At 33.0% G+C, this 17,360-nt stretch overlaps 6 protein-coding genes across 7 annotated transcripts; 2 read left to right on the top strand and 4 right to left on the bottom strand.

The window, feature by feature from the left end:
- On the bottom strand, window positions 5-3,243 carry LOC104755283 (transcription factor bHLH90-like). The gene is made up of 9 exons (XM_010477635.2): window positions 2,783-3,243; window positions 2,538-2,667; window positions 1,786-1,977; window positions 1,636-1,705; window positions 1,483-1,551; window positions 966-1,388; window positions 672-872; window positions 409-585; window positions 5-315 (listed from the first exon to the last, which is right to left on the bottom strand). Exons 2-9 carry the CDS (start codon window positions 2,642-2,644, stop codon window positions 229-231), a joined length of 1,326 nt encoding a protein of 441 aa, XP_010475937.1. The 5' UTR covers window positions 2,645-2,667; window positions 2,783-3,243; the 3' UTR covers window positions 5-228.
- LOC109124565 (AMSH-like ubiquitin thioesterase 2) lies at window positions 3,510-5,482 on the bottom strand. Its single transcript, XM_010477633.2, has 7 exons — window positions 5,210-5,482; window positions 5,038-5,127; window positions 4,620-4,682; window positions 4,453-4,527; window positions 4,297-4,359; window positions 4,113-4,165; window positions 3,510-4,018 (listed from the first exon to the last, which is right to left on the bottom strand). Exons 1-7 carry the CDS (start codon window positions 5,360-5,362, stop codon window positions 3,844-3,846), a joined length of 672 nt encoding a protein of 223 aa, XP_010475935.1. The 5' UTR covers window positions 5,363-5,482; the 3' UTR covers window positions 3,510-3,843.
- On the top strand, window positions 5,640-6,920 carry LOC104755281 (uncharacterized protein At4g28440). Its single transcript, XM_010477632.2, has 3 exons — window positions 5,640-5,749; window positions 5,974-6,225; window positions 6,416-6,920. The coding sequence occupies exons 2-3, from the start codon at window positions 5,994-5,996 to the stop codon at window positions 6,604-6,606; spliced, it is 423 nt and encodes a 140-aa protein (XP_010475934.1). The 5' UTR covers window positions 5,640-5,749; window positions 5,974-5,993; the 3' UTR covers window positions 6,607-6,920.
- Window positions 7,325-8,046, bottom strand: LOC104755280 (gibberellin-regulated protein 8-like). Its single transcript, XM_010477631.1, has 2 exons — window positions 7,793-8,046; window positions 7,325-7,682 (listed from the first exon to the last, which is right to left on the bottom strand). Exons 1-2 carry the CDS (start codon window positions 7,872-7,874, stop codon window positions 7,495-7,497), a joined length of 270 nt encoding a protein of 89 aa, XP_010475933.1. The 5' UTR covers window positions 7,875-8,046; the 3' UTR covers window positions 7,325-7,494.
- On the bottom strand, window positions 9,805-10,485 carry LOC104755278 (gibberellin-regulated protein 8-like). Of its 2 annotated transcripts, none has more exons than XM_010477630.2 (2): window positions 10,296-10,485; window positions 9,805-10,183 (listed from the first exon to the last, which is right to left on the bottom strand). In XM_010477630.2, exons 1-2 carry the CDS (start codon window positions 10,375-10,377, stop codon window positions 9,993-9,995), a joined length of 273 nt encoding a protein of 90 aa, XP_010475932.1. In that variant the 5' UTR covers window positions 10,378-10,485; the 3' UTR covers window positions 9,805-9,992. The 2 variants fall into 2 exon arrangements, with proteins under 2 accessions (XP_010475932.1, XP_019094859.1); XM_019239314.1 differs by having other exon boundaries at window positions 9,805-10,180; window positions 10,296-10,484.
- On the top strand, window positions 12,056-13,233 carry LOC104755277. The gene is made up of 3 exons (XM_010477628.2): window positions 12,056-12,193; window positions 12,633-12,956; window positions 13,129-13,233. Exons 1-3 carry the CDS (start codon window positions 12,056-12,058, stop codon window positions 13,195-13,197), a joined length of 531 nt encoding a protein of 176 aa, XP_010475930.1. The 3' UTR covers window positions 13,198-13,233.

Raw genomic sequence — 17,360 nt, 5'->3', positions numbered from 1 at the left:
ACCAATCCTTTACGGAAGTTGTTGTGTTTTTTGTTTTCTGGGTTCTTTGGGACCCTTTAGGAATTTTTAAAGAAAAGATCTTAACGAACTCGAAACCAGTACCCAGAAGAACATATTTAGTTTCCAAATGTAAATTTGTCACCAAAAAGCTTGTGAGAATCAAAATCTCAGTAGTAACTTGTGGCTGAAGCAAACAAAACATTTGACCTTTTTTTTTTGGGTTATGTACTATGTTATCATATCGATTGTCTGATTTATCATCATCTTCAGCAGCGAATCTCTCAGATCTCCAGATGCAATTCCGTCCTTGTTCGCCTATAAAAATACAAACTTTTATCAGATTTTAAGAATCTGTGATTTAAAGTGTAGAGGGCTAGAGGCAATGGGATTTGTGAACAAGTTATTTACCTTGACATTGAGAATTGTCATGGCTGTGAGATCATGTCTGGTGAAGTTGACGTTGATGATCTCAAGTCCACATGAGTCTACAGCTTCAATCAACCTATTGAATCCACCTCGCATATGCTCCTGCCCAACCCGAATGAAGAAATCTCGCTCACCAATCTCGTGGACTTCAAGATTCACCTTGAAAGAAACCAGAAACAGAGGAGTTTGTGGGATTTAACAGGTCAGGTATGGTTGATTTTGAGGCTCTATATTTGAATAAATACCTCGTTTCTCTTCATTTTCTTGTCGAGTTTAGAGGAATGTTTTTCAGCATCTGGATCAGCTATTGCAGATTCTTCCTCTGCAGCGATTTCTTTGCATTCCTTCTCGTTGATTCCTTTAAGCTCATCTTCAAGCTTCTTCTTCTCCACTAGCAGTTCCTTGATGTAATCAACCGCATCAGTGAAAATTCCAATTTTGTTCATCTGCATAAAGAAATGGATAATATAAATCCAATCAAAAGGGCTATTGATAACAAGAAGAGTGGTTGAGAAACCGCATTGAGTTTCAGAAGAAACCTTTGTGATTTTAGGGACTACGGCTCTTAGAGCATACATGGCCTGATTAATCTTATCTCTTCTTCTTCTCTCTGAAAGAAGATTCTTTGATTTGAAATGTTCCTTAGGAAGCCTCTTATTAGCATTACAATCCGTGGCATTTTGCACCACGGGATCATCCTTGTTCATTACCAAACATGGCGCTTCTTCCTCCCTGGATATGTCCCCACAGCGACCATTCGGGTGATTTCCAAAACGAGTCTGAGTTTCACTGGAGTGATTGGAGACGCTAGATGAGCCGCCACCGCTGAGATTCACACCGCTACTCATAGATTCCTCTGCTCTAGGAGTGATCCTAAATTGCAGACTTTGTTCAGGGAATGGTTCAGAGACGGAGTTACAACGCGATACAATCATATCAACCATGGTTTCGTCAAACGGTTTCTGAAACAACCAAAAAAGAGGACAACTTGTTATGAAGTTACTACCAAAACCAATGACTGGTTTTTCATAGAAATGCATGCTAACATGATTTTACCATTTTGAAGGAGAACAGCTCAACGAGACCATCACTCACAGGAACAAGAACCCGTGTGTTGAACAAGTCCTGCCAAGAACAATCTAGATCAGACTGTTCTTATGATCAAAACAAGTAAAACAAGGCTGAAGAAAAGAGCTTTTTTTTTTTTACCTTTTTAAATCCAGGACCTGAATTAACCAACCATTTAGGAGATTTTGACATCACTACTTCTCCATGAATCCTGTAATTGAGAAGAAAGCTTTATATCATTTATTGAAAAACAATCAACTCAAAAGGGGTTTAAATGATGATTAAACATACCCAGGATAGAGAGGCATGAAGAGAGGAAAATGAGAAAGAGATTCACAAGCTAAGGTTCTTATGTGATGCTTGTTGTGTTCATCTCTGCAGAAAAAAGCTTTCTTTTTTCTCTCGGTTCCTTCTGCGTTTTCAAGCTTAATGTTCGTATCAACATAACCACCACTGCAGCAGCATCCCACCCATTCGATAAACCTGGCAGATCATAAAACCCAGAGAGCAAACAAGTTTTTCATCAACACAAAACTTACTAAAGCCAGAGAGAAAAAGACAAAACCAAGACCAGACAAAGAAGAGTATAATATTCAAACTCTCAAAAATTTGGTAATCCAGAGGTATGGTAAAGACAAAAACACGCACACAACAAAAAAAGTTACCAGTATGTCAAAACCTGTGTTACTGAAAACACAAATCACCAAGAAATCTCAAAAACCAGATGAGGCAAAAGACTCAAGAAACCAGAGAAATTTGATAGAACAGAGCAATAAATTTTTAGGGACTAATAAAAAAATGGAAACTTTGAGACCAAAGCGATTCAGGAAACCAGTAACAGAGAGCAAGGTTAACGACAAGCATGAAAAACCCATCAGTACAGATAAAAATGGAAGCTTTTTACTGAAACCAAAAACAGAGCCAAAAACAATGTCCCAATCCTTTAAAAACTCATTAAAAATGGAAGCTTTTTCACTAAAAGAAACAGTAACATAGCTGCATGAACAACGAAACAAAGAAACCCAGAAAAGGAGAGTGTGTACCTAGAAGGATCATCACCAAGTTTCCAGATAACACACAAGTCCCAAGTTTTGGAAACGACAAAGGGTCGAAGAAACTCCTTCACTCTCTCACCATTTCTCATCATCATATCTTTCTCTCTCACTCACTCTTCTGCAACAGCAATGGAAAGCCAAACAAAAAAGCCTGAATCTTTTGTGGTCTCTTTTGGTCTTACTTATAAATTGATGTAAGGAGAGAGAGAAAGAGAGATGTTTGGCATATATACACAGCAGTTGCCCTGTCAAAAACAAATCATATTGGGAATATACGATCGTACAAGACAATGGTAACCAACTTCGCTTTTTGAATTAAAACCCAGAGAGAGAGAGAGAAAGAAAGAAGAGTGAATCGTCTGTACTCAAATCCGTGACAGAGGTGACTGTGACATCTGTAGAGAGGGAGAGACTAAGATAAAGATGGTTTTTTTACTCTGACTGTACGAACAAAGTTATCATGTGCTTGAAAACGGCCATAAAGGGAGGTGCTTTGAAGCAAACAAAAGACAAGAAAGGACTGTATTGGGTTTTGATAGCAACGCTTAACAATATGAAATGAGCAAAGCTTTTCTTTTTGTTTCTTCACTTCATAAAACCATACTCTTTTGTACTCTTTACTTTAATAAGGAAACGAGCTTTGAGAGCTTTCTTATTTTCAAAAAAAAAGTTTGGACCTTTGGTTCTGTTTTTGGCTTTGTACTCTTGTTTCATGTGAACAAAGAGGTATTTGGAAAAATGTCTTTACACAAAAAAGAGCTAATAGATAATTTTATTATTAGGGCTGCTTCATGGTTATTCTGCATCTAATGATTCAATCAGAACAAGAAAAGAATGATGTTTGAAACAGTCAAAGTTGAAATTTTGTCCCGTCTTTTCAGAAGTTCAACTTTGCTCATCAGTCATCACTGGCAAGGTTAATAGCAGAATTAAATGGCGATATATGATAAGATAGTGATGAGAAATATAAAACAAAGAGAAGACAGTTTATACACTTATACAGATATTATTCATTTAACTATACACACACAGCACAGCGTCTATTGTCATTGTTTAAGTGTTCTTCCATAATGGAGTCAAATGATCAAAATATTAAGACATTTCAAATTATGATACAGTTACTTACCTTAATTTATTTACATTGTGTGCTCATAACCCCAATCGGACAGTCTTCTCAGACCAAGTATACAGTTCCGGTTACGAGTTACAGTTATTATTGACATCCTTAGCCAAGAGTGGCTTAAGATTGAACCTTTTTACTGATAACTGATAAGGCCATGGAAGGGTCGTTACCTTAACGCAGATCAAAAATCTCGAACCGAAGGTTAGAGTTCTTGTAGACGTTTGAGCAATGCTCATAAACTGGGTTCCCATCTTCTGGTTCTTTGTGCGGGTGGAATCCAGTCTCGGAACAGCTTCTCAGTACCTCCATTCCTCCTGGATCCGTTAGCTTAAATATTCCGTGACTCCTGAAAAATCAGTTTGAGAGTTCATCAAGGAAAATAGGTTGACTGTATAATTCACTCCATGATAACAAATTAAGATAGATTTGGAAGCACATACTTAGAGCTATCGGTTGGAGCCACAACGATTGCAAACGCCTCGGGCACCATTACCTAAAAGGTACATGATAGGAAACAGAGAACTGAATCGTATCAAACCATGTATATATGCAGTGGAGGGAACATAAATCTTAGTCACAGATTATTGCTTTTGTTCTGTCAGATAGAAAATTTGGAAACAGTACCTGATATGAGTAATGTGTATGCAGATCTACTGATGACATGAAACAACCCTGAGAAGGATGAGTCTGTAAAAGAATCACAAACTCATTATAGTAGGTCAAGACAAAGCACTTAAACATCTCAATATATGGAGGGAGAAGAGAGAGAGAGAGATATACATGAATCCATCCTACGGGATAAAGTTCTCTTTCGTTCTGTATGGAAAACACGTCCACTTCATTCATAGCTTGACACTGCCAATTTTAAGCACCAAGTTAGCAACCAGTATTACATTGAACACCAAGATATGACCAGAAAAAAAAGTCTTTCAAAGAGAGATACTCACAGAATTAGAAGTTGATTCTTGCTTAGGTATTATCAGAGTGGTTACGTAAAAAATTCCTCTTTCCTGCAGCATGATCAAAAAATATTCAAGTGATTAACAACAACATATCAGGTCTATGAATCCTGAAACAGAGAAGCAAAGCAACCATGAGTCACTCATGACCATAAAAAGAAAGCTAAAATCTATCTATCAGGTCCACCAAAAAATCTCCTCCCAAGTGATTTCAAAACTCATGAATCGATTAGAGTAAACAGATTATAGCAATAAGCACCAAAAAATAAAATTCAATTTTTCAAAACCCTTTCTTTAGCAGAACAATAAAGTCAGTGACTTGCTAAGGAGTTTCATTCACTTTCTCATCAAAAGTAATCAACTTGATTGTGTTTCGTGAAGAAGAAAGCAAAAAAAACAATCTTACAAGAAAAGCAGCAAGAGTCCCACAAGTCTCAAGGTCCTTCTCAGTGTTCTCTCTCGCTAGCTCAGTGAAATCTTCCAACAATCTTTCTGACTAAGAACAAACACCAACAACGGTTAGCTCAATAATCGAGTCAGATACAAAAATCACGGAGAAGAGGTAAATTTCGACTTACGATATGAACATCTCTGAGTATACTATTGGTTTCCGAGGATTCGCCGTGATTCGTATCGGTACCGGAGACTAAGACCCGAGAAACGTGAGAAGCTTTACATGTTCCGCCCTCAACAAAAGAGAGCGAAGGAGATGGAAACGAGAGCGTTACCATGGAAGCAAAAGCAGCATCGGCTCCTCTCTCTAGTGGATGAGCTCGATGAGTGGAAAAGACGAATCAGAAAAAATCTCGCCGACTTCAGTGAACAGTAACCGGTCTAGTAAAAAGCGGTTTAGAGAACATTCAATTCAAGGGTGTAATTTCAGTTTAGTCAAAAGTTTTAAGGACGATCTCGAATATCTACAAAAATACAAGGGGTAGTTTTAATGAAGATAGTTCAGAAACGCGACACGTGTCCCAGGTCAATGATCTACGGTGAGTAATGAATAAAAAGACCGCCGCGTCGTCTCGTCTTTGTGTTTATCGCCTCTCAACTCATCAACAAAAACAGATCTAAATCGCTCAAAGTCGTCGTCGTCTCTCTTCTCCCGAAACCAAAACGTAAGTTGCAAAAACCCTAGCGTGATTACGTTTTTGATGGATGTGTTTATTTATGTTTGATGAGTTAAATTTGTCTTAAATCTCGTGTTCGTGGGTTCTGTAGGAAGATTAGATGCGTAATCTGTAACTCTTGTTGTGTTAAATTTGTTTAAAGCTGTTCTGATCGGATATATGAAATTGCTTGTTGATCTCAAAATTGTATTGTTTTTTTATTGTATGGTTAGGCTGTTTATTAGAAAAAGTTATGGCTGAGGCAACGTCTGCTTTGAGGAAGCCAGTGTTCACAAAGGTTAATGAGCTGAGACCAGGAACCAATGGTCACTCACTCAACGTCAAAGTTGTCAGCACTAAGATGGTGATGCAGAGAGGAGGTGGTGGTCGTCCCAGTGGTCCTCAGGCTCGTCAGATGCGTATTGCTGAGTGTTTAGTTGGTGATGAGACTGGAATCATTATCTTTACTGCTAGAAACGACCAAGGTTAGAAAGAACACTCATGTATTTGTTGTCAATTTCATAAATAATATTAAGGAAAAATGGGATTTGCTATACTTTAATACAGTTTATAAATCTTGAATTTAGATAGTGAAAACACACAGGAATCGTTGGTTAGGGTATGTCTCGTGTGATTTGTAATTAATGTTATGATTCTTTCTTTTTTATCTATTAGTGGATTTGATGAAAGAAGGCAGTGTAGTGACTCTGCGCAATGCAAAGATCGACATGTACAAGGGGTCTATGAGGCTTGCGGTTGATAGATGGGGACGTGTTGAAGTTGCGGAAGAGCCTACAGACATCACCGTCAAAGATGATAACAATCTTTCGCTGATTGAGTATGAGCTTGTGAGCGTCGAAACTTGATATGTTTTCCTCCAACAAGAAAGCAGAGAGAGCGACTCATAAAAAAACAACAAAAAGACTTATATTGCAAAAAAGCCTCTGTGGTTTGAGTTTTGCTATCAGGTGGGTTTTGAGTCTTTTATGTATTATCCTGCTTGCCTCTGATTTACTGTTCTTTGTTTTGAAAATCTCAGGTTGCCCTCTTTTTTTTGTAGATTGATTCTCTCTATTTACACATATCATGGGATCTTTCTCTTGTTTTTAGTTTTCGTATTTTTATTTACATGGAAAATTTTATAAATGGATACTCTCACGCAGAGATTAGTTTGGTCCAATGAGTTTTTATGTTATTATTGAACCAGTGAAGTCGTTAACATCGAAACAGCCTTACATTTTTGCATTGGTCGACCCAACTGGTAAATTCTGTTGTTAATTACATGATTAAACCCCTTGTAGATTTTTTGTTTATGACAATTGAGAAAGTAAACTCTCAAATATATTCCATCATAGTATATTCGCCAAATAGGTTGGTGGATATATATATATATATATATATATATATATATTAACAACAATTTTGATTTGCATTGCACTAGTTAGTAAGACATGTACAATGTTTCGAAGCTCCAACATGTTTTTGTGTCTAGAAATTTGGAAAAATATTGTTATCCAAAAAATCAGATTAATGAAAGACTCAGTTGGTCTTAGTAAAAATAAAGCTGAGAGATATAAACCTTGACATGATTTATTCTTGATATGTTTAGGAATTAGATTGAACATAACAAAAGATTTCATACGTGAGGCATTTTAAGCTCACAGATTTTATATTTCATATATTAAAAATAGATGAGATTGAATTTTTCATAATATGTAGATATTAGGCATGCGATGAGGGTTTTCAAAGCATGTTCAAGGACACTTGGATCCACCTTTGGAGTTTTTCATATCACGGTAGCAAGGACATTCATCTTTGTTTCCATAAGTGCCTGATGGAACACAGTTGTTACACTTATGGCAACATATATTGCAAAGCTTGAAGCACTTGTCAGGTTCTCTGTCATTTTTTGAGCATCTCACCTTGCACTTTCCATCGCATACTGTTTATTCATTTAAGCATTGCACATATATAAAATGTTAGAATTTTATATAAGCAGTGGTTTAAAAAGATAAATTACAATAACTAACTAGATTTAAACATTAAACTTACACGAATCAGCGCTTGAAATTTTGAAAAATGAAGACGTTAAGAGAAGAGAGATTATGAAGAATTGTATAACTATGAGTTTCATCTTCACTTTTGGTTAGATTTCAAAACCTTTATCTTTATTTTGATAAGAGTAAAGAAGAAAACTCAAAGATTGCAAAGAAAAAGTAGTGATGATGATGAAATGTGACTACAAAGGGGGATTGCTTATAGTTGAAATGTTTATTATCTTTATCCAAATTAAACAAAAATTTCAAATAAAAGATTTCTTACTTATTATTTCTATAACCAATATTGAAGCATTTCTAAATTAGAAATCTGTTTTTGAGAAGGTGTTATTAAATTGAATAACAACAGATTTTACATAACATTTAAATTCATTAAAACACTATTTAAATCACAATTGTACTTCTATAACATTTTCAAATTGTACTTCTATAAGTGAAATGTTTATTATCTTTATCCAATTTAAATAAAAATTTACAAATAAAAGATTTCTTACTTATTATTTCTATAACCAATATTGAAGCATTTCTGAATTAGAAATCTGTTTTTAAGAGGGTGTTATTAAATTGAATAACAACAGATTTTTACATAACATTTAAATTCATTAAAACAATATTCAAATCACAAACCAATAACACTTTCTTATAATACATAGATATTATCTCTATCTTTTTTTTTTTAACATATTATCTCTATCTCTATATCCCCTATATATTAATAGAGAAGCATTTTCAAGAAAATGCTGATGTGTCGTCGATAGAGAGCTCGAGACACCAAGAATTTATTGTCCTCATTTTTATAGATATTTACCCATAATTTTTGTTGAATGATTAAGAAATATTCATTTTCAATTAATTAAAAAAATCAAACATTTCAATTTAAAAATATATTTTAATAATTTTTATCACATATATAATTATTATAACATTATTAGATCTAAAATATTTTCAAAACCCAAATTTATTCACCTATTAAAAAAAACTGATTACTATTCACATATTTAAATTTTCTAAAATAAAATTATCACAATAATCATTATTATAGGTAATTGACTTATTTAATACAATTGGTATAATATTCCACGGGTGAAACATATTCTTACACAAAAAAAAATAAACAAAACAAAAAATCTTGCATAGATTGAAGAAATAGCGGATTATATATTAAGTTGATACATAGTAGTTTGATCTAAACATATTCTCATGGGTTATATATTTTGTTTTTACACAAACAAATTTTAGATCCTCGAAAATAATTTTACTCATAACACTAATTTTATCTGCATAAATTGTGCAGGTTGTTACCTAGTACTTATTTAAGTAATGTTGTTAAAGTTTAATTCTACTATCATGTGACATATTAAAAAAAAAATGCCATTACATTTTAATTAATTTAATAACTAACAAAAGAAAAACTTATTATGGTTTATAAAATAATAAAACAATATATTTGAAATTAATGAAATTATTTTTAACAGATTTTCTTTTATTGTTTCAGAAATCTTAGGAAACAATAACAAACTATTTAAAATAAGTATAAAACTAAATTGAATTTATAAAACTAAGATACAACATTGTTTATATTCAAAAAAATATTTCTGTATAATTATTTAAACAATGTTGTTAGAACTTTAACCAGTTTTGATGTGGAATTTACGAAAATGCTATTGTTTTTTTAATTAATCTAATACCTAACAAAAAAAACATTTATATTTGTTTGCAAAATATTAAAACAATATTTTCAAAATTATTTAATAATATTATTTAATAGATTCTATTTATTGTTTCAGAAATTTTTGGAAACAATAACAAACTATTGGCTAAAAATTATTTATATATATATAATATTCATTATCCAATGAATGGTTCCAACATGTTTTTGTGTCTAGAAATTTGGAAAAAAATATTGTTATCCAAAAAACCATGCAATAGCAAGAATCAGATTAACGAGAAACTCCGCATTAATTAATCACTATAAGTTGTTGGATCAGTTAAAATAAACCTGCGAGATATAAACCTTGACATGATTTATTCTTAATATGTTTAGGAATTAGATTGAATATAACAAAAGATTTCATACGTGAGGCATTCTTAAGCTCACAGGTTTTATTTCATATATTAAAAATAGATGAGATTGAATTTTTCATACATAAAAATATGTAGATATTAGGCATGCGATGAGGGTTTTCAAAGCATGTTCAAGGACACTTGGATCCACCTTTGGAGTTTTTCATATCACGGTAGCAAGGACATTCATCTCTGTTTCCATAAGTGCCCGATGGAACACAGTTGTTACACTTCTGGCAACATATATTGCAGTCCTTGATGCACTCTTCATGTTGTCTGTCATTCTTTGAGCATCTCACAGTGCACTTTCCACCGCATGCTGCTAATTCATTTAAGCATTGCATATATATAAAATGTTAGAATTTCATGCAAGCAGTGGTTTAAAATGATAAATTTACCTACAATAACTAACTAGATTTAAGTATAATACTTACACGAATCAGCGCTTGAAATTTCGAAAAATGAAGACGTGAGGAGAAGAGAGATTATGAAGAATTGTATAACTATGAGCTTCATCTTCACTTTTGGTTAGATTTCAAAACCTTTATCTTTATTTCTTGATAAGAGTAAAAAATAAAACTTGAAGATTGCAAAGAAAAAGTAGTGATGATGATGATGAAATGTGACTACAAAGGGGGATTACTTATAGTTGAGAATTTGAAGTGAAATATTTATTATCTTTATCCAATTTAAATAAAAAATTTACATATAAAAGATTTCTTACTTATTATTTCTATAACCAATATTGAAGCATCTATAAATTAGAAATCTGTTTTTTAGAGGATGTTATTAAATTGAATAACAATAAATTTTACATAACATTTAAATTTATTAAAACACTATTTGAATCATAAACTAATAACACCCCTTATAATATATAGATATTATCTCTATTTAGAGTATAACAATAACAATAAAAAATTGCTCAACTTTATCATTTTCAAAATAACAGCTGATTCGGGAGTGTTTTTCTTCTGGTCAGGGAATTTTTTTTTTCTTTCTTGTGGTTATAATTAATAACGGCAAGTTTCGTGTAGTGCATATTGATTTGACAACTTAAAAAGGAAAAAAAAATTTACGCGAGTTGACAGAATTAACACATGTGCGGAAAAAAAGAATATCGCAATTAACAGCGACAACTAGCCAACTAAGCGATATATATACAGTCGTTTATACCCAAAATAGGATAGATATACAAGTCGTTATTGGATTAGAATACATTGAACATTTTGCAAAATTAGGAAAAATATGTTTTGCGGCTAACAACATGTTTTCCATCAGTTTTGCAAACACCTTGATTGATTATTGCTAGTACTATTATTAGTTTTTGAAAGCGATTTGCTAGATTATGCCTAACATTATTGACCGGACCCAAAAGCTATGAAGTAATTATTAACCGAACTATCAATGAACAACGGTGGGGTTTATTCGTTTGATCACTCTACAACAAATGGAAACAGATTTTTATTTATTGATCCGTTTCCGTTCTAGCCCCCGTACCCCACCTCAGCTCTCAAGTCTCATCAGATATCGAATCAATCAACGGTGGTCTAACAGTGCGATCTTTAATTTACATCATGTCCGAGAAATAAGCTGCATAGGTTAGGTTCCAAGACTTTTGCCCCAAAAAAAAAAAAGGTTCCAAGACTCAACATCTTCGGTGAACGCTTAGATCATTAAATTCCATGTAGACTTGGTCCAAGTCTTAATATTAAACGACATCTCGGGTGAATCATGTTAACAATGCCGACAAAAAAAAACGTTTATCACCTTAATTTTTGTAAGGAATGGCTTGTGGTCTTTATTAAAGATTGAACATACTTGTAAAATTGAATCTCTGAACATTTAAGAAAAAAAGTTGAATCTCTGAACACCAAGTTCTAGAAATGAGTCCAACTGTAATACGAACTAATTAAAAAAAAATTATTGGAACTTTTTGGAATATATATAAGGGTAAAATTTACAAAGTAAAAGTCTTAAGTAGTGTGTAAGCTCACGGACGCAAGCACAAAAGCCATGACTTTCGTTGTGAAACATCATTTTCCTCTATAATTACGCAGCTCTTTCTCTTGAGATTTGTGACTCTCTCTCTGATCCATGCCTTTTTTTTTTTTATCGCTTTATATATAAAAAGAAATGGATTTGAAAAGAGAGAAACATATTACATAGTAACATAATAAAAGAAAACAAAAGAATGGAAAGGGCAAGAGAAATAGGAGAAGGAAGCTCATCGTCGTTTAGGGAACAACGAAACCTCAGAGAGAAAGAGCGACGTATGCGCATGAAACACCTCTTCTCTATACTCTCTTCTCATGTTTCTCCCACTCGTAGGGTCCGTTTATCTCTCTCTCTCTCTCTCTCTCTCTCTCTCTCTCTCTCTCTTGTCTCTAACATTTTACATGTACTATATTTATATATATATGTGTATATGTAACTACACCATTTTTCTTAGATGTGTACACATAATTGGTGTCGTCTAATGGCCTAGCCACTTACGAACCCGTGCGCCTATGCTGCGTAAACCATAGATTTTTAGATATTGGGTGTACTAGTCCAATACTCAATGCTAGCTTGTGGCCGGTCTCACTCTCTAGCCATTGCAGCATTTAGCTAGGGTTCCCAGTATTCGTATAGAAAAGATTTTTAAAAAATGATTCACATATAGACATATTTGCCTTTTATGTTTTAGCTAATATATTGATTATAAGCAAAGTCATGCAAAAAATCATGGAAGTGATTAGTTTATTTTGTGCTTTTGTTGGCATTAACAGTTGCCAGTGCCTCAACTTATAGATCAATCGGTATCGTATATGATCCAACTGAAAGAGAAGGTAAACTATTTGAAGGAGAAAAAAAGGACATTGTTAAGAGGAGAAGTCCATAATCGCTCTGAAGGGTCGTCGTCACATCAGCCAAAACTCAGTATTAGTTCACGGGATTCGACCATAGAAATGAATCTGGTTATGGATTCATCAAACATAAAAAGAGTATTGTTACGTGAGCTTGTGAGTGTTTTTGAAGAAGAAGGAGCTCAAGTTATGAGCGCCAATCTTCAGAACTTGAATAATATGACCTTTTATACCATCATAGCCCAGGTATGTATGAACTCATCCACACGTCTTGTTTGTATCTATTACAAAGACACATGCATGTGGATTACGTCTTTCTTTCTTTTACGGCTTATGTGCGGTGTGCCCCGTCTTTTAAATAGAGTTTTGAACTAATTTTGAAGGATTATATAGTAATTGCCTAAATGAATATTTTCAGGCTATCATATGTCGTATCGGGATTGATCCATCAAGGATAGAGGAGAGAGTAAGGTGTATAATCTCATGATTTTTTTTTTCTTAAGCCTTATTGTATCCCAAGTCATTAGTCTACACGCTAATTTGTTTGCAATACTTATATGGTTTTTTCTTATAAAAAAAAGTGTTAGTTCTCTCTATACATGAGATCTCAGTTTTTTTTTTCCTTTAAGAGTGTATTAGCTCTATTATGGTTTAAGATGAAAAGAATGACAAATGTCTTCATAAAAACAATTATGGCCACATTTGGAGTTTGGAGTTTTTTGTAGCAGGGACATTCATCTTTGTTTTTGTAAGTGCCCGAAAGAACACATTTACACTTCTCGCAACATATTTTGTAGTACTTTGAGTCACTTCTCATGTTGTTCGGCCTTGGAGCATCTCACATTACACTTTCCTCCACATGCTGTTAATTCGTTCATATAATTATTGCTAGACAACTGAGTTCAAAGGATAATTAAGTAAGTATACTTAATTTCACGAATCAGAAAGTATGAAAAGGATGTGAGGAGCATAAACATTAAAAGGATGTGAGGAGTATGAAAAGAATAGAATCTCGAGCTTCATCTTCATTTTGGATAAAATAAATTTTAAAAAATCTCTCGATTTAAGTTTGTTACCTAATAAAGACGAGAAAAAACAAAACGTAATGTTTACAACCAAAATGCAAAAGAAAACAAAAATGGTGATGACTTGGGGGAAGATGAAATTGTGGCTGCAAAAAGAGTATTACTAATAGTGTGAAATTTTGAAGCGAAATATTTGTTATCTATTGTGGACTAGGGATTCACCAAATCATAGTTACGGAAAGGCTCATCCCTTGAAGCCATAGTTGTAGGGATTCACCAAATCTTTGGTGATTGCGACGACGACGAGCCAAGCAAATATATCTTCTTCTTGTGAGCCCAAATGACTAGTTTCTTCGTGTGGAATTCAAATATTTGAAGAAAGAAAAAAATTAACATGTGAAAAATGCAAAAAGATTAAAATTGGCACGTATTGCAGTTTCCAAGAAAGTGGTCAAGCGGCAAGACGATTTATATACAGTGTTCTTCCATAAGTATCTATCATTGTACGATTTGCTAAAACTTNAATAATAATAATGATAACATGTGAAAAATGCAAAAATATTAAAATTGGCACGTATTGCAGTTTCCAAGAAAGTGGTAAAGCGGCAAGACGATTTATATACAGTGTTATTTCCATAAGTATCTATCATAGTACGATTTGCTAAAACTTGGATGACACTTTTACTCGGTTGCGAAATTATGACTAACATTTACCTGGACTCTCTCTCCAAGCAAGACTCAACAAGTTAGACAAGTCTTAATTTTCTATCTTTGTAATCATCTCCCGTGGACGTTCTCCAATGAATGATGTAGACAATTAATACGGCCAAAAGAGAATTGAGGCCTTTAATAATAATTTCTAGCTGTAAGGAATAGGTTGTGTCCTTTTCCTTGTATGATAACTAGGTTTGAACCCGCGGTACACCGCGGGACAAATCTTAATTATGTTTTTTAAATTTGGTTATTACTAATTAAGTAGAACTTATATGTATAAGAAAATAAATACATACATTTATATATATGTAGTTTGAGCAAAAAGTATAGCAGTATATATTTTCAAAGGATTTTAAAGTATGTAGATTTTAATATATAAACATTACTTATTTTTAATATAATATGGAACCAAGTTTAAAATATGTAAAATATTGTTGTAGTTTTGTAATTTATAAATCAGTAGTGTGATCTCGAGTTTTAAATTTTTTGAAATTCGATGGTTGTCAACAGTAATATTGTTTTCTGATATTGATTTATAATGAAGTTTGATAACCTTTTCTACTATAATGTTGAATTGCAAAATTGGTAATTTGTCTAACGATTTAAGTTAGATATTTTATACATTTTCCAAGCTTTTTTCCATAATATTATTAACTAATTATCTCTATATTTTATTTTAGTCTTTAAGTGTAACTATTATTTTAAATAATTTACAAAAGTATAAATATAATTAGTGTGTCCCTTCATGTTAACTCATTTGATATCAAACTAAAAAGTTTTATGTATTTTAGTAGACTAAACCATAAAAACTATATAATCATATTTATGTAAATTCTAACCCGCTTTATGATTCATAGATCTGCAAAAATTTAAATTTTTCTCCAAGTTAAAAGTATATAAAATATTTCCGGTCCAATATATCAACTATACTATGTGCTATTTTGTATATTTAATTTCCCGTTCATGCTGATTTCTTTCTTTTAACACTGCATTTTTACTGACCAATATATTACAACACGTACAGCCCAAATTCGGAAAACAAAGACAGTCCAATAGAAGCCAAGTAGAAGATAACCTCAAGGGGACGATTCATACGACAGTGATGAGCGAGTGGACACGTGTTGGATACTGATTTCATATTTTTTTCAAAAGAAAACATATTGAAAAATGAAATTAAAGGTTTCGCTTACTTCAAAACAAAATATCGACCCAATTTTTAATGCATACAAAAAACGTTTCAGATCTAACAATCTGATTTTTAATGTTTTTCTTTCTCGCTCGATCTTAGCAACAGAAACTCTCGTCTCTTTGCTTATGCATGTCTGAAAAACCCTGAGTTTCTTCACTGATATAGGTCTAATATCTCTTTCAATGTCTGAAAAACTTCTGCAAGTATAATCCGTCTTCTGATTAGAATCAATTTTTTTCAAAAAGACAAATAAAAAACACAAACTTCTCCATCAATCAAGGTGTACCGGATTCCCCAGCTTATGTAGTCATCATCGTGCATGTTACTATGCGTCCCATGGCAATAATCAATCTTGGCAATAGCAGGTTAGTATCTCAACGAATTAATATATTATATACCTATCGCCTCTCGGTATGTATGTCTCTGATATAACCCCCGTTTATGTCTGAATTTATAAATGGTAAGTTATTCGAGCCCAATTAACCTACTACTACTATGTAGGTTTTTGTTGATTTGCTAATTTCTCAAATCAATGCTTCACTTTCGCAGTTTCACATGAGTGAGTGGTCAAAAAGTACAAAACCATAAAATCAATGGCACCAGTGATAAAAAGTAAACAAAAACGTAAAGAATCCAAGCATTGATATAACATATACGAATGAGATAATAACAACATATAACATATACGAATGGGATAATAACAACATCTCACAAGTCACAACTTCTATATTATCTTCATCAGGTATGAATGACCCTCACTCGAACTTCTATATTGTCTTGTACAGGTTGAAGAAGTAAAAGGAAGCAACCATAGATTTGATGGACAAAGAGAAAGTTGATAAAATGAGTAATTGCTTGATGAATTAAAGAGTCGAGTGAATAACCATATTTATAGAGAACTTTAGATATCTAGGTTATGGTTGAGTTGATTTGAGAATATACTGGAGAGCCAATAGAATATCTAAGATCTGAAAATCGTCAAGCAGATTATTAGCTCAATCACCATGAATGAGACTAATAAATAAGGGAATATAATCGTTGTCGTGAATTAATAATATAGGAATAGATCGATTTTTAAGGAAATTCTTGGAGTGGAGAATATGCTTTTTAAATTATATACCAATTCTTATAAGGATTTTACGGGATTTAGTTATTGTCAACTTGGGAAACAATTAATGCTTTTTAATAGGCCCAATGATGCATTTAATAGGCCCAGTATACACATTAACTATCCGATGAAAATGGTCGGGTTCACGATCAAACACGCGGAGCTCCACCGGGCAAACGGATAAACGCGTGGATCCCACCTCAATCGGGTCGGGTAATCGATTTCCTCTAAGATTTTGACCAAATTACCCTTCCAATTTCAATAAACATTTTCTTTCATGCTTAATTGAGTGACATTATTGGAAATTTTGGTTAATTTTCAATTTTGTACTTCTCTTTTAATAGTATTAAGATGATAGCTTAGTTAATGTTGAATAATCTTAAGTTTATATATGGCCTGTGATACTATACTTCAATACTTGGGATGATAAATATGTGCACCTGATTAATCGAACATGGGATTGTTTGATCTAGTGGTCCATGCAGTTCTATCGGTATACAAAACAATTTTCCTTTTCTATATATTCGTTGTTGGGAACGTACGTAGTACACATGCATATTAGTAGGAATGACTTTTGTCTATTGTGTGCTCTGACTATTTTTTTTTTTTTTTTT

This window comes from Camelina sativa, chromosome 17, assembly GCF_000633955.1.
Source record: "Camelina sativa cultivar DH55 chromosome 17, Cs, whole genome shotgun sequence".
NCBI classification, from domain to species: domain Eukaryota; kingdom Viridiplantae; phylum Streptophyta; class Magnoliopsida; order Brassicales; family Brassicaceae; genus Camelina; species Camelina sativa.
The sequence above is the reverse complement of the archived record's forward strand: the minus strand, read 5'-3'. Positions and strand labels throughout refer to the sequence as shown.